At 43.8% G+C, this 23,586-nt stretch overlaps 1 protein-coding gene across 1 annotated transcript in view; it reads right to left on the reverse strand.

Annotated features, from left to right (window-relative positions):
• The window catches only part of Hmgxb3 (HMG-box containing 3), a 44,167-nt gene that overhangs the window by 17,329 nt on the left and 3,252 nt on the right, over positions 1–23,586 (reverse strand). The window contains exons 3-8 of the mRNA XM_059246118.1: positions 17,576–17,707; positions 11,904–12,307; positions 9,636–9,808; positions 9,393–9,490; positions 6,590–6,688; positions 4,844–4,990 (exon numbers count right to left, since the gene is read on the reverse strand). Coding sequence (XP_059102101.1) covers positions 4,844–4,990; positions 6,590–6,688; positions 9,393–9,490; positions 9,636–9,808; positions 11,904–12,307; positions 17,576–17,707 — 1,053 coding nt within the window. The remainder of the gene's footprint in view (positions 1–4,843; positions 4,991–6,589; positions 6,689–9,392; positions 9,491–9,635; positions 9,809–11,903; positions 12,308–17,575; positions 17,708–23,586) is intronic.

Here is a 23,586-nt window from a genome sequence, read left to right on the forward strand (position 1 = left end):
TGGAGAGGACACTAGTGGCTGGACATGTGGGACCAACCACAGGGCATTTTATTTGATTTCTCTGAGACTTACTATCTTTATCTGGGAAACAAAGGACAAAAACACCGGTAATCTTCGGAGACTTGAAAAAAGAAGAGTAGAGATGAGGACAGTTCCCTAGAAGCTCTTGCCCCGACCCAAGTGTCTGAATTCTCTCCCTCTGCTCACTTCTGCCAGGCACAGAAAGGCATCACATTGCTGGCACTGTGGCATGCAGGTAGCATTTACATAAGGGTCACTAGGACTGTAGACGGTTAGAATTGGATGGAGCCAAACACCTACCTTCCAGAGGAGCACGTAAGCCCAGAGAGATTAAGTGAGTTGAATGGGAAGTTCTGTTACCCTATCTCAATCTTAGGTACTGGGGCCACTTTCCCTACTGGAGTGAGGAAATTTCCACACCTCCTACAGGAATGTTCAAAGTAGGTTTTTGTTCACCATGCACTTTCTTGGTTGGGTCTTTTTTCTTTGTGCTATGGTCTCAATGTTTTATATCCCTCCAAAATTCACGTCAAAATTCTACCACTTGGTGTGAGGTTAGGAGGTGATCAGTCATGCCAGAGCCCCAGGGATGGGGTTAGTGCTCTGGAGGGCAAGGCAGGAGGACCACAAATTTAAGGCCAACCTGAGCTACACAGCAAGATCTTGTTTCTAAATCAATCAACCAAAGGTGTCAGAGAGGTCCCTTCTACTTTTCATTGTATGAACACAGCAAGAGGGTGCACACATGAGCTAGAAAGTGAGCCCTAGCCAGACAATGAATCTGCTAGCATCCTGGATGTTTCAGCTTTCACCACTCTAAAAAACAAGTTTCTGTTATTTAAAGAAACATTTCCTCATAATCTTTCAGTACCGCTGTACAAACTAATTGAGATACTGCAAGTCAATCAATTAGCAAAGTGCCTGTGAGTCAGTGAGGACCACATGGTCCTGTTAATGCATAAACATGTAAGTCTTTGTCTTTAATTCTGTGTGGCTTCAGGATCCAAGGGAGTTTTATACACTACTGGGACAAGGTTCTCAGGTGGATCTCTTCTGCCTCCTCTGTGCTCCCTGAGCACATCCCTTCACTGTTGATCTTCAGTCAACATGACTGAATTTGGAACCATCTAGGAGATACACCTCTGGAAGTGAGGTTGTTTCCCCAGAAGTTCAACTGAGGAGAGGCTATCCACTGAAAGTGTGCAGATCCCCTCGTTCCAACCCACAGGCTAGAGTGCTACACTGACCAGAGATGACTCGGCAGGTGAAGAGTCTCATGCCAGGAATCCACATGGTGGAAGGAGAGAATGGATCCCAGAGCTGTGAGAGGCCAGCCTGCTGAACACTAGCATTCCCCTCGTTACTCCTGATCTGCTGAGATCCCCACAGCACAGCTGTAGTCAGGCCACTCTGCCACCACACCTTTCCTGCCACGCTGAACTATGCCCCTTAAACCAAACCTCGAGCAGAACAAAGTTCTCCTTCTTTTCTTCACTCTCCCCGTCCCGCCCCAGACAGGGTTTCTCTGTGTAGCCCTGGCTAGCCTGGGCTCACTCTGTAGACCTGGCTGGCATCAAACTCCAGGGAGCCATCTTTAAGCTGTTTCTTGTGAGATCACGGTAATGAGAGAAGTAACTGATGCAGTCACTGGACCCTCACTGGTGAGGACGGGCACCTGCTTGCCTGTTCATTCCTCAAACCAGCAAGAGACCTGTGTCACAGTCCTCTTTAGCTAACTGCAGAGTAACAAGGGTGTGTTTTCTTTACTAAGAACCCTGTCTCCCTGTCTGTAACCGTACGGTTACTTCTCTTTCTCCTGCACTAGACTCTAAGCTCCTCAGGGAAGGGGCCAGGTGACGGTCACTTCTGAACACCTGGCTCATGTGACATTAAACATCTGCTTGATGAATGAACGAATGGCTGCACAAGAATGAGTAACATCAGCACAGGCTGTCCTGGAAGGTTATGTACTCCCTGCTGTGGTGACACTGAACTACACCACCCCTTTGGAACCAGAGATGAGGACAGAAAGGACTGAAGGCCACTCCAGCCAAGAGATGGTGGTACGGCTTTAATTACAAGAGCTGCAAACCAAGCACAAAGAGAAGGAATGTGCTGCCACCGGGGCTCCAGAGGCCACACATACACGTTCTAGTTCCTGACATGGTTCTTTTCTGAATACACACGCGCATTGAGACTCTTGAGTAAGATGTGAAGAAAACATCAATGCCATTAGATAGATTTGATGGCCAGAGAAGGCATGCTCAAAAACAAGCATCCTAGGTTTGGGGTCTATTTTCTTTTTGTTACTGTTTTGTTTTTCTTATCAGGGTAGGAATCAAACCCAGAGCTTCCCAAAGGCCAAGCAGGAGCTGTTGACTAAGCTACAGCCCCAGCCAAATCAATCTAGAAGAGATTATGTTCTGCAGGGAGCTGAGGGAAGCAGGCAACCCAGGGTACACCCAGCACTCCAAGAAGAGGAGCACGATGCGTGCCCACAGAACCCCGGGTAGGAAAGCGCACTTCCAGTGGAGGGCACATGGTAGAGGAAGGTCATGGATCCGCGTTCCCACGGCAGGGCTTCACAGTAGACTCCTTGAAGTTCCCTCCCCTGGGCTCCTGCCGAGTAAAATGCTGATATTTAATTTAGCTCACCTCCCTTTTTTGTCTCACTGACAGGAAACTAAAGCTCGAAAGTTCAGTGTCCTACTCAGGATCACAGCCACCAGGCCTCTACGTTCCCAATCCTAATTGTCATCCCATCCCCAAATTAGTTCCACTTCCCTTTCTCACAAGGTCAGTGACCCTGAATACACCTCAGGCCAGAGACAGTCTTGGCGACCAGAGAGCACAATTCATCACCATAAAGGCTCCCTCCATGTGCAGAGAACTTAGGTCTGAAGCAGTTTCCCCATCTTTAGCCCTGTCTGCTCCCAAATCTTGTTAATTTCGGGTTGTTTTTAAAAAGATTTATTTATTTTTACTTTATATGTTTAAATGCTTTGCCTTATGCGTGTCTGTACATCACCTGTATGCAGCACCTGCAGAGGCCAGAAAAGGGCATCTGGACCTGAACCTGGACTTACAGCTGCCATGTGGTGCCAGGAATTGAACATAGGCCCTCTGCAAGAGCACTCAATGCTTCTGACCTCTGCATCACCTCTCTGAGCCCCAAGTCTCCTTTTTCAAATAACCTCCCTCTAGGCCTCTCCCTGGCTGGCAGACTTTCCGTAGAACAGTTCCAATATCTTTTTCCTATCTGACTCCTGCCACCCTACAACACTTTCTCTAGCCAATGGAAAACTCTTTACTTTCAACACTAGCCATTGGCTGGGGCTGTAGCTTAGTCAACAGCTCCTGCTTGGCCTTTGGGAAGCTCTGGGTTTGATTCCTACCCCGATAAGAAAAACAAAACAGTAACAAAAAGAAAATAAACCCCAAACCTAAGATGCTTGTTTTTGAGCATGCCTTCTCTGGCCATCAAAATTCTGTCCTTCTTTAGAGACCCAATTCAGATTTGGAGTGGCCATTCGTCATCTTTATTTCTTAACCTGTTCTAAGTGATATTCCCATTCCCCCTCACTTGTCTTGGGGCTGGCAGTAAATACAGAAGGAATAAATCAACTTTCAGGTCTGAGCTAGGCTTCTGTAGTAGTTGGAATAAGAATGACCCCTACAGACTCTCATATTTGAATGCTTGTTTGGCAGTTGGTGGAACTGTTTGGGAAGGATTAGGGGTGTGGCCTTGTTGGAGCAGGTGTGTCACTGGGGGTGGGCTTTGAGGTTTCCAAAGCACACACCATTCTCAGTTAGCTCTCTGCCTTGTGGTTGCTCTCTTAACATGTAAGCTTTCAGCTGTTTGTCCAGTGCCATGCTATCATGCTCCCTGCCATGATGGTTATGGATTTGAAACTATATGCAAGCCACCAATTAAATACTTTCTTTTATAAGTTGCCTTGGTGATGGTGCTTTGTCATAGCAATAGAACCACACCTAAGACAGTCTCTCATGCTCGTCTGTGTAAGGCCTTGCTGTGCCACTCTTTCCAGTGATTGAACTCTTGGTTTTCAGTGGTCAATGTGTAGCCCCAAAGTTCATATATTAATAGATTATATTAATCACATATTAATGCAACTCGAAAGGGTGTGGTTAAGTTACAAATGGATTACTCCATGAATGGATTAATGTGCCTTTGTTATGAAGCAAGCTCCCTCTGGCTCCTCGCTCTGTCTTAGAAGCCCTCTACCACATTATGATACAGAGAGAAGGTCCTCATCACATGCTAAGCAGATACCAACCAGCACCACATTCTTGACTTCTCAGCCTCCAAAACTGTAAAGTACACAACCTCCTTCTCTATTAAGTGACCCACCTAGGATACTTTGTTGCAGAAGTACTGTAAAGTAACAACCTCCTTCTCTATTAGTTATCCATCTAGGATACTTTGTTACAGAAGTATTATAAAGTAACAACCTCCTTCTCTATTAGTTATCCATCTAGGATACTGTTACAGAAGTACTGGAAAGTACACAACTTCCTCTATTCCGTTATCCATCTAGGATACTTTGTTACAGAAGTACTGGAAAGTACACAACCTCCTTCTCTATTCCGTTATCCATCTACGATACTTTGTTACAGAAGTGGAAAATGGACTAGGACATGGACCATCTCACTTTGGTACTGAGGACAAGGCCCAGAGAGAAGGTATTTCGTCAAGTTCAGAACACATAACGTGGTCCCAATCTGACTCTAACCACTAATCATGTGCTAAAATCCAAAGCACAACTCAAGTCTAAGGCAAGCATTTGGGGAAGGAACTCACGGCCTTCGTGGTTTTCTCGGTCCTGTCTTTGGCAAGGTTAAAACCACAGCTGGGACAAATCCGAGGTTTGTGCCGGTTGGTGTAGACATAGCTACAAGAGGGATTTTTGCACTTTCCCCGTCCTCTCGATGTAGCCAGACCCAAATCCTAAAAAAGGAAGACTCATGTTTAAGTTCTACAAAAATTAGGTAAACTTGAACAGAATCAAAAGCCAGGATTGCTAGGTATTAGTTCAAAGCAAGTGACTATTCAAATTAGATTTAGCCTAACTTCTGAAGATTCCTGAAGCAAGATCCCTTTTCTGTGGATATCTTCTTTCACTTTTAATAAAGGATGCCAGACTAGTCCTTCTCTAGCCGTAAAACAAGTGAGTTGACTCCCATGGTTCAGAAATTCAAGTGCCTGGGTATGTGATGCACAGCTGTAGTCCAGCACTTGGGAACGGAGGGGAGAAGAACAGGAGTCCTAGGCTGGCCTCAATGACTCCACAGATAGCTCAAGGCCAGCCCGAGCTACATAAGACTCTGCCTCAAAAAAAGGGAGGGACAGATGGTTCATCAGTGAAAGCCACTTGCAAGCAAAATGACCAAAGTTCAGAATCCCAGCATCCAAATGGACAAGTGAGCAGAGCAGCTCACCTGTAACCCCAGCAATGGAAGGCTAATCAGTGAAGTGAGTTAGCCGGTGAAACAAGCCTGCTGGCCAGTGGACTCTGCAGCTGACCGAAAACCTACCTCAAGAGGAGTGAGGTGGAGAGCAATCGAGAAAAAGTCTTAACATCAACCTGTGACACTCGCATACGCATGCACAAACAAACACACACGCTCACTCACTCACTCACTCACTCACTCACTCACTCACTCACTCACTCACTCACGGCTGGCTAGGCTAGAACTACGGAGTGAGTTCAAGGTCAGGCTATAAAGCTTAGTGAGACTTTGTCTCAAAATCATTTAAAAAGTGCTGAGGATGTAGTTCAGTAGTGGAGTGCTTGCCTAGCACATGAGGCTACGGGTTCAGTTCCCAGTTCTGTAAACAGTACAGAAATGGAAGGCAGGGAAACCCATGTGGAGAACGCTACATGAGCCGGATGAGCTGCTTTGCAAGCACACTTCTCAAATCCATGAAGATGGTTTGTGTTTTATGTTTGTGCCTTAGAGAAGAAAATGCATTACTGCCTAAACTTATCTGTGGAACCCTTTCGTCCTTTCTTTTTGTAAATTTAATTTATTTATTTTATGTGTGCAGAATTCTGCCTGCATGTCTGTCTGTGCACCACCACATTGTGACTGGTAGCTGCGGAGGCCAGAAGGTGTCAGATTCCCTGGGACTGGAGTTCCTAACAGCTGTGATTCACCATGTGGGTGCTGGGAATTGAACCAGGATCCTCTGAAAGAGCAGCCAGTGCTCTTAACTGCTGAGCCACCTCTCCAGCTCCGGAACCCACTTTCTAGGCTAACATACCAACTCAAGACTAGACTTTGATCTCTAATTGGTCTTAATAAAAATGTGCTGGCCCATACTTTGTATCTACCTGAAACAACCAAACAAAAAACCAATATAACTCAGCGGATTCACCCAGCAACCATCATTTGTATCACTGATGGGGCATTTAGCATCAGTCTTTCATACTGGCCCTGCTCCTGCTGGGCTCACTCTCTGCTACTGCTCCTGGTTCCCCAGCCTCCTACAAACCTTCAACCACAAAAATCAACACAACTTCCCACCACCAGGGCGCACACTTACCAATGTGACAGTGCAGCTGTATTTATATGGAGGAAACACATCTGGCTTCACCTCCACAACTTTCACCTGAGGTGTCCTGCTGCTCGAGCCATTTGACAGCTGTGGATCAGAACAAAGCAGCGTCAGTTCCACACCATAGGCAAAATCCTCAGGTCCTGGGTCCTAAAATCACCTGAGCTAATTCCCAGGAGAACTCTAGACCTATGCTCCAAATGCACCCTTGGGGGTGCTCCCTGGCAGTCACCAGCACAAAGACTCGAGGTCAGAGTCAAAAGTCTATGGGCTACCACACTTACGATCAGCTGGACAACTGCCTTAGGGAGACAACATTTGTAAGAGCTGTCCATACAAATACACAATTAAATCCTCTTAGCATAGAGGGAAGTCTGGAGTCTATCTTCTAAACTGTCATGGAATGTAAAGAAGATTATTGTTGTTTCCCCCCTTTACTGAGATCTATAAATATTCTATAGGAAATATGTAATTATTTATGTAACAAAAATATATAGCATTCTAAATTAAGATTTTGCTATAACTGAATTTAGGTTGTTAACTAGTTTAAGAGAAACAAAAGAGCTGTGACTTTTAAAACTGAACAATGTTGCTGAACAAAAGGAATTATTTACAAAGAAGACTGCAGATTTGACAAGTGACAGAATGCCCATGAAGAGACCGCAGGAGCTGGAATTGCACTGGACAGCTTCTCCTTTCTACCCAAGAGCACATATACAGCCATAGCTTTACCACATCTGGGCAACAAACTGAACAGCTGTTGAGTTAAAAGCCAGTTAATATTGTCAGGACAAATTCAGAGCAATCAAAGAGAAAGTTACCCAACAAAGAGCATATAAAGAAGATGGCAGATGGATTTTCCTATGTCAACCTAGATCGTGACAGTTTTTAAGCTACAGACCACAGTCCATTGAGAGGTAAAAGGTAGAAGACACCACTTGGGACCAGGAATGGGAACTACCAAAGTGAGTGCACAGAAGTGCAAGCCTTCATTAACTGTTTCACATGTGTACTAACTGGGCTATCATGTAAAAACACATTTGTTACTGAGGGCCATAGCAACATCTGAAAAATGTTGGCTTAGGGAATTTAAAAACCTACTCTAGATACATATGGGAAGAAAAGCTAGGCACAGTAGCACACGTCTGTATACCTGGGAGGTTGAGGCAGAAGGCTCACAAGTGTGAGGCCAGCCTGGCTTATACAGCAAAAATCCTATCTTAAAAAACAAACAAACAAACAAACAAAACCCCCAAAAAACCAAGTACATGGAATTACGAAATAGGGGAAATCTTTATTATCACCAAACTGAATAAAAGTAAAAACCACAATTAAGATTTACAGAAACTATATCAGGAACACACCTTATTGGAGAGAGCTCAGTGGTTAAAAGCACTGACTGCTCTTGCAGAGGACCCAGGTTCAATTCCCAGCACTCACATGAAGGCTCATAACCACTGTAACTCCAGTCTCTTCTGGCTTCCATAGGCACTAGGCACCCATGTGGTGCCTAGACACAGGCAGGCAAAACATTCATACATATAAACAGTGTTTTTGTTTTTTATAAGGAAAAGACTTGAACACTGAAATTCAGACTACCAGATTTTCAAGTTGGTTAGTTCTAGGGGGAGAGTTATGATGGAATTTATTTTCTTCTTTCTTTACCTAAAACTTCCTGTACTCCCTCCATTTTAAATATATTCTTTCATAATTTCATAATAAATATAATATCTTCACATTCCTTTCTTCTTCCTCTTTTTTTCTTTTTCCTTTGAGACAGGGTCTTGATATATACCCAGAATGGCCTATAACTCTCTACATAGTCCTGGATGGCCTTGAACTTTCAATTCTCCTAACTCAGGCTGCCAAGTACTAGGATTACTGTACCTCCATATCCAGCTGAATTTTCTATAAAAACCAGGCATTCGTTTTTAAAGGAAACTAAACAGCCATAAAAATCAAAGCAATGGCCTGACCCTAGATTTGATCCTATATGGAAGGAGAACATGCCTGGGTAAAACAGACAACATTGGAATATGAAGTCTAAAACAGAACACTAACATTCAGCAAAAGGATATCCCTATCCTTAAGAAATACACAAGAAGCATTAAGGAATAAAGTCTGTGCACAGATAGAGCAAACTGGGCTCATCTATTTAAAATCATTTGTAATTACATTTGCAGATGGGGACTGGATATATGGCTCAGTAATTCAAAAGGAAGTCAGGACAGCATATGCTATTCTTGGAGAGACCTAAGTTAGGTTCCTAACATTCCTGCCTGTAGGCCTCTGACCTCCAAGGGCACCTGCACTCCCATGTACAAACCCATACACAGATACAGACATAGACATAAATGAAGTCTTTTCAAGATTACACTTGTGCACACACATGCACACACGGCAGGAGCACACACTTTGAGGCTAAAAACAACCTTCAGGGGTCGATACTCTCCTTCTTCTACCATGTGGGGCCTGGGGACTGAACTCAAGTTTTCAGATTTAACAGCAAGTGCCTTTACCTGCTGTGCCGGCTTGTTGGCCCTGAGTCACATGTTAACATGTGATTCTGGGTAAAGATTTTATGGGTGCTCATTATATTGCTTTTATTTTTGTATATTTTAAAACTGTATCTAAATAAACAGCTTTAAGCATGCACTTTATAAAAATGAAATTTCAATTATTATTAATATCCTCCTAGAGGCCTAGCATTGTAGAAACTATGTCCTGTGACTCAAACATAAACACAGTGACCAGATTTCCATATGGTGCTCCTCTTGGGACTGGATCTTACCTTTACTTCACCGGTGCTGGATGGCTGTTGGATGGACTGGCCCAGCTGTTTCAGCGTGCTTGGCTTCAGGCCACAAGTCCTCACGGAGGGAGTCTTATCTGAGAGAACCAGAAGCCAACATGGTGACTTAAAGCCATTCGGCTCCCCAGCTCTCCCCTCCCATTCTCCACCCCCCCCCCCCCCCCCCCCCCCGGCTCCTCACCATCAGACGGCCCCTCTCCCTAGGTCTCAACTAGCTCTTACCTAGGGGAAAAGCCTGTCTGGCTCTGGGCAGTCCCATGCTGCTGCCCCGGCCAACACTTGTTGGGGCTGGCAGTATTGCTCTCATAGGTCTTGCTGCAGCCAGTAATGAGGGCTTGCCTCGTGCTCTGCCTTTAAGCTCTGGGGCTTTGGGTCCAGTGGTGAACAGGTCAACTCTGGAGAGAGGAAAGAAAAAAACACCACCACCCATGAAGAAAAGCCAGAAAATCTGGACAAAGAAAGGAAATCAAAGTTTAATATCCAAATAATACTTCTTTAAAGGCTGTTACAATGATTATTAAAGCCAGTGGGCTTTAAACAACTTGAATTCAAATTTAGCCTTTATAAATCTGTAGGGCTCTAGGCAATTAATTTCACTTCTGTTAACCTAGAGTTTTTAAGCATAAAATGGGAAGTAAATATCTATATCAGTCATCACAAAGACACAAATTAAATGAGTACTGTGGTGTACCACAATAATCCTAGAAGGAAGATAAGGGATTCAAGTCATCCTCAGCTATATAGTGAGTACAAGGCTAACCTAGGCTACATAAAACTCTGTATCAAAAACCAAATAAATAAATAAATAAATAAATAATACAAACATATAGGGAAGTGTCTACAGTATGTAACAGCAACAGGCATTATAGCTATAACATCTAATTTGCCTCTAACTACAACAGTGCTACTTGAAGTCTGTCAAGCTCCCACACGAGGGCAGCACAGACATCTTGGCAGCACAGACAACCTTGCCTGTTCTTAAGTTTTGCAGTGCCAATGTTAAGTGCAAGCGCTGAATCATGGAAGGCCTCAATAATCAGCTTCTAAAGTGATTATTCAAATACCAGCCTAAAGCCCACCGCTTCATGCTTTAGCATACTAAACTATCTCCAAAGTATACTGTTTTAAGAGGGAAGGGCGGTGGATTTAGAAGTATACCCATTATGCTAGAAGTTGTGTAAAAAAGTAGGACAGAGGCTGAAGTGATTCACTAGTTAGCATTTGCTGCTCTTGCAGAGGACCCAGGTTCAATCTCTAGCACCTATATGATGGCTCACTACTGTCAGTAACTCCAGTTCCAAAGACCTGACTCCCTCTTCTGACGTCTGTGGGCGTCAGGCACACACATAGTTCACAGACATACATGCAGGCAAAACATCCACACACAAAAAATAAAAATAAATCCTTTAAAAAAATGCAAGTAGGAAACACATGTGCACATAAATGGGTTGTTGAAGATGAACTCTTGACACAGTAGAGAAGTGGAAATACTGCCTATCCCTGGGCAATAATGACTACATAATGGGACAGAAAGGAGATTTTTTAAACTGCTATTTCTTATACTTTTAAGAGCTATGTGAGCAAATTTTCATGTCATTCAAGCAAAATAATAGAAACCACACGTGAAACTACTGACATTTTGTAGAGGCCAATTCCCCATGGGCAGAGGCTATCCTGTGTACTACGGGATGTTTAGCAGCCCTTCCTCACTTAGATACTAGCAGCAAACCTCTTCCCAGTTGTGACAACCAAAATACTTCCCAACACTGCCAAAACATCCCCATGGGCAAGCTGTTCCCAGCTGAGAACTACTGAGATAAGCAAGAAGTCTTCAGTTACAAGAACAGGACAGACTCTGGAGCAGAAGCCAGTTAAGGCTCTAAGAACAGAGAGGGGAGAAAAAGTCCAAACTTACGGTCTTCCTGTTTGGAAGGTACCAGCTTGAATGCTTTAAAAGCAATCTTTCCTAATCTTTATAATCAGTCTGTGAGATACTGTTGTTTTTTTTTTAATATTCAACTTAAGGTTTTTCAGAACTAGTCAAGAGACATCAGGTGACTATACCAAAGGTCAAACAGAAGCCAGAGACGGCCAGGACTCAGAGTCTGACCACCAGCCAAGGAATCCTCCCATAGGATACCGAAATAAATTCTCTTTCTAATCCTGTATTCTGGATTGGTAACACATGCTGAGTTGTTTTTTGCTTTGTTTTGTTTTAAAACTCTGCTCACATCCTGTATCAAGCTCCTAACAACTGCTTTAGGAAGATTACAAGAAAAGATGTACAAAGAATGTAACAGCAACATACAGATGGCAGAGTGCAAGGGAAAGGTAAATGGCACCATGTCTCTAGGCCACGGTGCTGGGTCTCTCGGGGCTCTGGTGCCTCTCTCGGGACTGCTATAACGACAGTCACAAAGCAAACACCAGGCTCTTGCTTGGCTGCTGTTCTAAACACAGTCTCAATAATACAGAATCACACTGGCATACCCTGGAGACTTTTTCTGAGCTGAGAGTAAACTGGAGGTGCTGGTCCCCTCTGCTGACGGTGGTATGTCATTGTCAGTTGTCCCCAGAGTGACCTCAGCCTGTATGCCACTCTTGACAATTGGTGTCTTAGTTACCGCTGTACCATGATTCTCAGGAACTTCCTTGACCATGAGATGAGCATCGGAGATAATCACTTCCTCCCACTCATTCTCCTCACCCACTTCTCTTGGAGGAGCTACAGTTAAGAGCTGGCTTACAGCCTCTGAGTTCTCCAGAGTCAGTTTTGAGGCATTTTCCGTAGAGGGATTTTGCTCAGTGATGACAGGCTGCTGACCTCGTTTGATCACAGAGCCTTTGGAGGGGACACCTGGAGCCAGCTCCACTTTGACTTTGCCTGCCTTTTCCTGGAAAGAACAAGAAGAGCTTATAGGCACACAGCATCTTACAATGGCATTCCAAATGGTCTCTCATTTGATTCCCTTAGAAAACACATGAGTAATCAATGTGGAAACGAGTCTACAGAGAAGAGTTAGAATCCAAAGTATAAAACTGGCTTCATCTAAGGCTTCTGCTCACTAGAGTGCTGGACCCCTCAGGAGCTAATCTAAAAGTACATTCCTGATATGCCTTTTTCATCAGGTATTGGCTCTGCCTGTTCCACGTCCACTTCTCCCTATCTAGAAAGGAGCTGGTATCTTGTAGTACTAAGTGGTTTACCTTGGTAGCCCTTCTGTGAGATTCAGTTCATCCCAATGTGCTCAGGTTCACAGTGTTTCCATTCTCTTGGAGAAAACAAACCTTTAGTCCCAGACTCTTTCAGGTGAGTCATATATGAATGACTTACACATAAGCCACACACTTCAAAAAGTCAAATTAATCCACAGACATTAATTATGTTAGAAGTTAGGCACAGTCTCACTATGTAGCCTGAGCCAGCCTAAAACATGCTGTACAGATCCATATACCAGGCTGGCCTCAAACTCTTAGAGGTCAGAGGCCTCAAATTAGAGGTCAGCCTGTCTCTGCCTTCAGAATGAGATTAGAGGCATTTGATATCATTCCTGCCTATCAGATCTACTTTTTAAAGTCCTTGGTGCCTTAGCTTTTATTTAGTAAGCACTGCTGTGGAAATAACAGCAATTATACAAACATGTACATTAATTTTTTTTTTAACCACTGATTGTCTCTGGGTAGAGTTTCATGAAAGGTACTCAGAACTGAGGGAAAAACTAAAGCTGGGTTCCACTAACTGTGTGTGATCTAGAGCATGCTTTATCTGCATACTTCCTCAGATAAATGACAGGACTGGGTCAGCCATTAAGTGGAGCTGAACTCCTGCAGGTGGGAAATGAGGGCAGGGTAAAACCCTGAGTTACCAACCCCATATGGGATTAGAAAGAGGAACTGGGGCCCTCTAAAAGTCCTTGGCTGGTGGTCAGGCTCAGGTTGAGTCCTGAACCTCTCAACTGTAAGCGAGTCATCCCAATTAAATGTTTTCTTTATGAGAGTTACCATGTTTATGGTGTCTCTTCACAGCAATAAAAACCCTAAGACAGTTACACAGCCAAAAACTCAGGAAACAGAGGTTTGAACTCTAGGAGTAAACTCTAGAACTACATTTTTGCTATTATTTGGATCTCAGGTTTCTCCCAAAGGTCCAAGGGAGGTCACTATTAGGTGGTGGAACCCTACAAGGTCGGGCCTAGTGGGAAGTTTTAGGACACTAAAAGCATGCTGTTGAGGGAACTGTGGGATCCCAAATCACTCTTCTCCCTTGCTTCCTGGCCATGAGACAAAGGGTTCACAAGTTCTCTTTCTTTTTCTACCTACACAATGGCATTAATTCTTCTATAAAGACCTTTCTTGGGGGCTGGAGAGATGGCTCAGTGGTTAAGAACACCAGTTGTTCTTCCAGAGTTCCTGAGTTCAATTCCCAGCAACCACATGGTAGCTCACAGATATCTATGGTAGGATCTGATGCCCTCTTCTGGCATGCAGAAGAACATGAAGACAGAGCACTCATGTACATAAAATAAATGAGTAAATCTTAAAATAAAACAAAACAACAACAACAAAAAAAAAACCCAAAATCATTTTCTGCCTTTCTAGTCCTTCTAAGTGTCTCTTCTCTCCAAACTGATCGAGATACAGCTGTCTACTCCATTCATTTCGACTCTAAAAATTCATGTAAAAAGCAGTGCAAGTACATGTTTTAGTCAGTCAGTGCCGACTGAACAATAAGTTACCCAGACACACAGCACTGAACTATGATGCTCATTCATCATGCACCTGCCTAGAAGTTCAGCCCCAGGTTCAGCCCCAGGGGATCAGACACCCTATTATGACCTCTAAGGGCACATACCCCCACACAAACACATACATATACACATAATTTAAAGATAATAAAAATGGGCTAGAGAGATGGCTCAGCAATTAAGAGCACTGGCTGCTCTTCCAGAGGACCAGGGTTTGATTCCTACCACCCAGTGTTGGCTCACAACTGTCTGTAAACTCCAGTTCCCTCTTCTGGCCTCCTTCAGTATGGCATAAATGTAGTGTACTTACATACATGCAGGCAAAACACTCATACAGATAAAATTTAAAAAAAAAATAATCTTTTTTTTAAACGGTGATACCTGTTGAATAAATGTGTTAAGGGCTTATAGAGACAGTCACTTGTTCCTCCCTTGGGAAACCAGCATGCTTCATGAGAGACTAACATTTACAACGAGCAATCACTCACCATTTTGCATTCACTGTAAGCATACAAAACCCAGCTAGGTTTGGCTATAGACACAGACAGACAGGAGGGAGTGATGGTGGGAAGAGTGTACACTGTAAAGTCAGAGTTTGACTACAGGAAATTCGGACTGGTAGGTGCTGAGGATATAACTTAGTTGTCAGAGCGCTTGCCTGGCATGTGCAAGGCCCTGGGTCTGATTCCCAGAACCACATAAACTGGTAACCTGTAATGCATTATGGTAACCTGTAATCTCAGCACTTGAGGCAGAGGCACAAAGTTTAAAAGTTGACCAGTTTGAGGCCAACCTGAGATACATTAGACTCTGTCTCAGAAAATGAAAAAGAAAAAAGAAGAGGAAGAAGAAGAAAGTGGGGGCCAGGGTACAAGGAGGGAGGGAGAGTGCCCATACCCAGAATGAACTTTGAATATCAGGTTAAGAATGTTCATTTTTAATAGCAGCTATTAAAAAAATCATCTTGAGCCAGATGGTGGTGGCACATGTCTTTAATCCTAGCAATCAGGGAAGCAAAGGCAGGTGGATCTCTGAATTTGAGGTCAGATTGGTCTACAGAGTGAATTCCAGGACAGTCAGGGGTACACAGAAAAACCCTGTCTCAGAAAACCAGCAGCTAGTTAAAATCTGACATTAATTGAAAGTGAATAAATTACATTGTAGTCATTTGTGAGAAAATTTTACAGCAATTATGTAGTTCAGTTAGCCTTGAACTCATTATGTAGCCCAAAGTGGTTTTAAACTTCCAACCCTGCCTATCTTCCTAGTGCTGGGATTACAGGTGTGCATCACTATAAAGATAATAGGTTTTTTTTGTTGTTGTTGTTGTTTTTTTTTTTCGAGACAGGGTTTCTCTGTGTAGTTTTGCACCTTTCCTGGAATTCGCTTTGGAGACCAGGCTGGCCTTGAACTCACAGAGATCCACCTGCCTCTGCCTCCCAAGTGCTGGGATTAAAGGTGTGCGCCACCACCGCCTGGCAATAGTTTTTTTTTTTTTAAAGATGTATTTATTTATTATGTATACAGTGTTCTGCCTACATATATGCTTGCAGGTCAGAAGAGGGCACCAGATCTCATTATGGATGGTTGTGAGCCACCATGTGAGTGCTGGGAATTGAACTCAGGACCTCTGGAAGAGCAGCCAGTGCTCTTAACCACTGAGCCATCTCTCCAGCCCCCAAAGAAAATAGTTTTAAGAATAGATGGTGGGCCAAGAAGACTGCTTAGAAGGTTCCTTGTCCTTAAGCTTGATGAATTTGATCCACTGGATACATGTGGTGGAAGGAGAGAACCGTCTTCCAGAAGCTGCTCTCTTACCTCCATGCGTGGGCAGTGGCACAGGCCCATACACTTACACATAAGATAAATAAATAAATGTGATTAAAAAAAATAACAACAACAAAAAACTTAGTGGCATAAAATAAATGGAAAAAGGGCTACTGCTGTGGGATGTTATGTGTGGCAAATGTGTTGTTGATTAGTCAATAAATAAAACACTGATTGGCCATTGGCTAGGCAGAAAGTGTAGGCGGGACAAGGAGGAGAATAAAGCTGGGAAGTGGAAGGCTGAGTCAGAGACACTGCCAGCCGCCACGATGAGAAACAGCGTATGAAGATGCTGGTAAGCCATGAGCCATGTGGCAAGGTATAGATTAATGGAAATGGATTAATTTAAGCTGTAAGAACAGTTAGCAAGAAGCCTGCCATGGCCATACAGTTTGTAACCAATATAAGTCTCTGTGTTTACTTGGTTGGGTCTGAGGCTGTGGGACTGGCAGGTGATAGAGATTTGTCCTGACTGTGGGCCAGGCAGGAAAACTTAAGCTATAGGCTACATAACTTAGACACAGGAAAATGACTAACAACAAAAACACATTAAAATATTAACAAAATGGCTTTTCTTTTGATGACACAAGATTGTGGTTAACTGTGGTGATATGTTGTGTACCCTAATAAACTTGCCTGAGGATCAGAGGACAAAGCCAGCCACTAGATTAGACATAGAGGTCAGGCAGTGGTGGCACACACTTTAATCTCAGCACTTGAGATCTCATGCCTTTGCTGGGAAGCACATATGTCTTTAATCCCAGGAAGTGATATGGCAGGGCAGAGAAAGTATATAAGGAGTGAGGAAACAGGAACTTACTCTCTTTAGGTTGAGGATTTTGTAGAGGTAAGAACTAGTGGCTGGCTGCTCTGCTTCTCTGATCTTTCAGCTTTCACTCTGCTATCTGGCTCTGGGTTTTTGTTTGTTTGTTTGTTTGTTTTTTAATTAATAAGACCATTTAAGATTCAAACAACAGTTAACTTTTTAATTTTTTTTTTCATTGAAGAAACTACTGGTAATCAAAATGATTAATCTGCAATACAACAAAGGAAGACGGTGGCCGGGCGGTGGTGGCGCACACCTTTAATCCCAGCACTCGGGAGGCAGAGGCAGGCGGATCTTTGTGAGTTCAAGGCCAGCCTGGTCTACAAAGCGAGTTCCAGGAAAGGCGCAAAGCTACACAGAGAAACCCTGTCTTGAAAAAACAAAAAAAGGGACGACAGTGGCCAGGGAGGTGGCCCCAGTGGGCAAGGCACTTGAGCCCAAGTGTGAGGACCCGAGTTTGTAAGCCCAGTACCCTCGTAAGCCAGGGGTTAGTCACTTGCATCTACAATCTCAGGCTCCTATGGACAGACGAGAGGTGGAGACAAGGGAATTCCTAGAAGCTCAAGGAACAGCTTATCCTGACCTATCTATCAGCAGTGAACAATAAAAGAGATCCTGTCTCAAAGTGCAAAGCACTGACCAACACCCACGGCTGTCTTCTGACCTCCATATGTGTGACACAGCAGGTGTGCACTTGAACCGACTCAAACCAACAAGCACACATACATACCATACACACTTTAAACACACTGAGTGGACCTTACCTTTGGTATCCACTTCCCTCCTAGGAAGTTACCACAAGTAGGGCACTTGGGAGGCTTGTGCCTTGTGACATAGGTAAAGGGACAACCTGGGCTCGTGCACGCCCCGTGACCCCGGCGGGTGTATGTAGTAGTCTATAAAACAAACAACCAACAAACCAGAGTTAAGACCAAGAATCCAGCCCAAGACTGCTGACTATTATAACCACAATGTCCAGAGGACGACAGCTTAGACGCTCACAACCCCAGAGAAGATCAGTGAGAAAGGTCCTTTAGTACAAACTCAGGGCCACACAGGTAGCTGAGTTTGGCTGCTACTCAACACAGCAGCACACAGTGCTCAACACTGTAGCAGAACCTCATTGAATCCTCTGCAATGCTTGCTACTGTGGCTGATACTGCTGAAATGCTTTTGCCTCAAATCATATAGTGGGGCTGGAGTGATGGCTCAGTGTGGCTGCTCTACCACAGCACCCACATGGTGGATATACAACTGTCTGCAACTCCAAATCCAGAGGATCTGACACCTTTTCTGGCCTCCTTGGACACCAGGTACAGATGTGGTACACAGACACACAAGCAGGAAACACACACACACGATAACAAAAACAAAACAAAACAACAACACCAAACACCACGGAGATTTTAGTTGGGTGTAGCTGCGCACACCTTAACCCTTACTCCCAGCACTTGCGGGGCAGAGGCAGGCAGATCTCTGAGTTTAAGGCCAGCCTGGCCTACATGGTGAAATGTTTATTAAACTGTTAATCCCCTAACTTCTCTAGCCTTGCCAAAAGCAATAACTCCCCTTGACTAAACATTAAACTGGCACTAGCCACCTCTGCCAGGAGGCATCAGGAAAAGCTGCCCATCAATGTGGCACCATGTCCAGAATGAATGCCAAGTGGAGTAGCACCAAGGAAAGACACCAAGCTTTAGGTTCCAACTTTGCCACTGACACACTGAATGACCTAGGTACCGTCACTTGGGTTTTCTCCTTGGAAAAATGGCATCCTCTTCCTGTCACAGAGGTATGCCCAAGAGCAAATGTCAAGAATGGAGAAACATGACTAGTAAACCGTAAAGGATTTTACAGTTCTGAGATTATCATACTCACGACAGAAAACCTCTCTCATCTCTTCCTAGACCACGACCCAATATATTCTTCATGCTGAATACCCCCAGAAGAATAAATATGTAAGGAGGTCAGTCCTAGAAAGTTATTGTGAACCTGGAAACACTCCTCAACAGCATCCTGAAGGAACAGTAACACTAGACAAAACTGCTGCTGCTTAAGGCTGTTTCAGTCTTAAAACACAGCAAAGTGCCTAAAACACTTTTCTGGAAGAGCATGGCTCTTGATAGCACAGCCACTTCTAGGAAGATAAGATCTCCATAAAGTAAGGTGCAGTGGAATCCTATTTCAAGATGCTGCCACTGTCTGTATCGGGGCGATGGCCCAGTGGGTAGAGCGCTTGCTATACAAGCATTAGGACCTGAGTTTACACCCCTAGCACCAGAGCAAAAAGGTGTGTGCCTTAATCCCAGAGCTGGAGAGGTCAAAGGGCAGCCTGCCACTGAGCCTACAAAATTAGCGAGCTCCAGGTTCAGTGAGATAAACTCAGTATCAGCGGGTAAGGTGCAAAGAGATGGGAAGGCACGTGACGCCAACCTTTCATCTCCGTGCACACATGTGTAGTGTATATGTGTGCACATACACACACTGCAGCCACTTTCTCATCCAAGGACATACTGTTTAGCTGAGCACAGTGGCACATACCTGTATTCCCAGCTGCTTGTAAAGCTGAGACAGGAGGACCATTTGAGTCCATGAGTTCCAGATCAGTCTGGGCAACATAGTTAAAACCTCATCTCAAAACAACCAATATCAAATGTACAGTTTATGTATAGCAAAGGTTGTTGGAAGTCAGACCGGGGTTAAGTTGAAAATGTATACTATTAGATCTTAAAAAAGACCTACTAAAATATTCAAAACAAAGGTAATAACTGACAAACCATTAAATGGAGAGAAAAGTGAAGCCAAAGGATCACAAGTTTAAGGCTAATCTGGGCTACAAAGTAAGACAGAGATCTCAAAAAGGGGGAGAGAAGTGGAATGTGAGTAAGGAGTTGGGGGAGGAGAAACATGGAATCATAAAAAGTCAATTAAAGTCAAAGAAAGCAGAATAGAACTGACGGAACAAAGACAACAACAGATTGTGATGGCCAGCATGACCACCAATGTTACAGGACACAGAACCACCCACCTGGGAGATACATCTCCAGGTATTTCTGTGAAGGGTGGGGGACCCCACAGAGGATTAACTGAGGTGGGGTAACATTTACCCTAAAGTGGTAGGACCTTCCAAATGGCAGCTCAGATGTAAAGGGGTCTAGGGAAAAGCGCTGCTTGTCTACTTGCCTTTGAATGTCTATTGCTGCTGCAGCCATCCTCCACCAAAATCAAGACTTGAGTTTCTTTAGCCCATCAATGGAGGCCTAGCAATGGCACTCTAGGCCTTCAGTGTCTAACTGGGACTGCTGTGCACCTCCAGCTCTTTGGACTGAACAACTACCAGGTTCTCTGCCTCTTCAGCATGAAGACAGCCACTGTAGGACTATCCAGCCCCTATCATGTAAGCCAATATAATAAATCCCCTTTTAATATGTGTGTGTGTGTGTGTGTTTTGATTCCATTGCTCTAGAGAACCCTAATACATATTTTGGTACCAGTGATGGAGCCATTTCTAGACTACATGATCATGTGGTTTATAGGCTTTTAGGCCTGGTTTATGCAAGAAATCAAGAAGTTTGAACCTATGGGGAAAAAAAAAAACAAAAAGCCAAAACCAAAAACAGAGTGAGCAGAGATCACTGAGCAATCCTGGTGGAAATTCAGAACAACAGTATGCCAACATAAATGCAGGCAGTGACGGCCTGGCTTATCAGGCTTCAGAGAAGACCAAGGACTATTGAGAACTGGGCTAGAGTCCCATTGTATTATATTCAGAAAATACATCTGCGGTCTGCTGTGTAACTTGAGTAAGGCCGAATCAAACGTAATGGGCCATTTCTTTAGCAGGGGAAATCTCAAGGGACCACAGCATTCAGGCTGTAGCATAGCTTCTGCCACAGCTCTTATCTGGATCTATAGTGAGGGGACAAAGAAATGAATATACAAACAGAGAGGAAATGGGCAAGGCAAGTGTAAAGAAAGTAGCTGTAACTGTTAAAGAGAAAACTTCCACTTTAAACTGGGACACAGCCAAGATGGCCTGAAGGCAAGACCCTACCTCAAAGGCTTCAACTCTTGAAAATGCAAATTCAGGAGGTAGTCTGGGCTGGGGGAGATACTCAAAGAGTTCTCTACTCAAAAACAATCACCTGGAGAAATTTTCCCAGGTTCAGCTGCCAAGGCACACAGAGGCCACTAAAGCTTTGGCCTATGTAGGCAGGACTACATCTTGGGTGAGCAAGAAAATGTAGCAGCACTGTCTACATGGTTTTATAGATAGGCAAAAAACCAAAGAATTATGGGGTCATAGAGGCCTGCACCAAGGTTCCTGACACCTCTGAGGCCAGGTAATATGTAGCAAGACCAGAGTCCCTGCAAGAAGGCCCAGAAACTCCTGTGTGACGGTAAAGATGCAATGGAGACCTCAGAATGTTGGAGATGCTAGGATTGTGGGATGTCCGCTAAGACTTCTGGCACAGACTGGCGCTTGTCTAAGAGAAAGGCCTCATGTTCTGCAGGTAGCAGAACTGGAGAGTAGGCCTTCCTAAGCCTGTTGGAGCCATGATGATGCCAACACAAACCCCAGCTCCCAGACATGCAGCTACAGGGTACAGCGTTTGACATGCTTGGTTTTCATCCTATCTGTCCTTGCCAATCTGACACTCCTCCCTTTTGGAATGGGAATATTTACTCTGTGCCACTATATGCTGGAAATACCTAGCTTGGCTTTGGTTTTGCAAGGGCCCATAGACTGCCCTGAGTTCTTAGAACAGACTCTGGACTCCGTGTTAGAATGGGAAGACTTCGGGACTCTCGGGAGACAAACTAAATGCATTCTGCATTATTAGATGGCCATATGCCTTTTGAGGGCTGGGGTAGAATGCTATGATTTTAAGGTGATTCTGGGCCCAGCAGAGTGGCACACACCTTTAATCTCAGAACTTGGGGAGGCAGAGGCAGGTGGAACTCTCTGAGTTAAGAGGCCAGCCAGGTCTACAAAGAGAGACTCTGTCTCAAAAACAACAACAAATTTTTTTTTTAAGTGATTGTGAGCTGGATGGTGGCACACACCTTTAATCTCAGAACTTGGGGAGGCAGAGGCGGTGGAACTCTCTGAGTTAAGAGGCCAGCCTGATCAACAGAGCTAGTTCCAGGGCAATCAGAGCTATACAGAGAAACCATGTCTTGAATAACCAACCAACCAACCAACCAACCAAAAAGAAATCAGTGACTGTGTCTAGGTGTCACAACGGCAAGGGGTAGACTTGGGAATGTTAATTTTCACCGTCAACTTAGCTGGATTTATAATCAAATAGACACACTTCTGGGCATGTTGGGAACATTTCCAGAGAGATTCAACTGCCCAACTTGAATGTGGGCAGCATCATCCTAAGGACTGGAGTCCTGCTGAATACAAAGGGAAAAAGAAGAAACTGAGCAGAGTATCATCATTCATCTGTCTGCTTTCTGACTAGAGATGCCCCATGACCAGCAGCCTCACACTCTGTTGCCATGCTTTCCCACTATGATTGAGTGGGGGGAAAGCATCACAAAAACAAACCATCCTTGAGTTGCTTGTCAGGTACTTTATCACAGCGATGAGAAAAGTAATATATAGATCTAAACCTAACCATATAGAAATGCTTTTCACCAGGTATGTCTTTGTTTTACATCTAATTACATGCTGCCTTCAAAACAAAACCTTAGATACAAAGCTATAAAATAGCTAAAAGCATGGAAACTAGCTAGTTGTTAACAGCAACTAATAAAACCAAAACTAAACAACAGCAGAGTAGACTTCAGAGCAAAGGACATTACTAAAGGTCATTTCTTAGTAACCAAGGGGCCAATTTATACAGATGACATAACAATCCTAATATTTATGTAAATAACACAAAAACTAATAGGGCTTTAAGAAGAAATAGAAACATCCACAGGGACAGTTGGGTGCCTTCTCCAATAGCTGACAGACAGATCAAAGGTCAGCATGGATACAAAAGTGTTGAACAATATTATCATCACCCTGACCTAATCTGATATGAATGTAAACATTCTACTAAATAGAAGAATACACATTATTTTCAAATACACATTTATCAAGACAGACCATATTTTGGATAGTAAACTGTTTTACTGTAAGATTCAGGATCCTCCAACCTGGGTTTTGGGAATGGCACTCAGGTCCTCTGTGAGAATAGCAAGCCCGCTTAACCACTGAGCCATCTCTCTAGCCCCTTGGTACCTTGTGTACTTTACCTTTTTTTAGAGATAGGATTTCTCTGTGTAACAGCCCTGGCTGTCCTGGAACTCACTCTGTAGACCAGCTGGCCTCGAACTCACAAGATCTACCTGCCTCAGCTTCCACTGTGCTGGGATTAAAGGTGTGCACCACCACCACCCAGCTTTTACCGTCATTTTAAAAAGAGGGCAATAGGGCATTTTATAAACATCTCCAAGTTAATAAAATTGACAAACTGAAGCTACACTTAGTAGCTCAGACTTAGAATCCCAGCAACTGGTAGACCAAGGTAGAATAGTGTACAAGGCCAACCTGGGCTACACGGCGAGTTCTAAAATAGTCTAGGTTATAGAAAGAAATTGTTTCTGAATGAATGAATAAATACAATTAGTAACCTAAATAATCAGAATTTTTCAGAAAGATAAAACACCAAAAACGAATGAAAAAAAAAAAAAGTAATGCAACGTTGAGACACAGTGACCCACCCCTATAATATTAGCGCATTCAAGGCTAAGGTAGAATTGCTGTTAATTTCACGCT

Source organism: Peromyscus eremicus, chromosome 19 (assembly GCF_949786415.1).
Source record: "Peromyscus eremicus chromosome 19, PerEre_H2_v1, whole genome shotgun sequence".
Lineage (NCBI taxonomy): Eukaryota > Metazoa > Chordata > Mammalia > Rodentia > Cricetidae > Peromyscus > Peromyscus eremicus.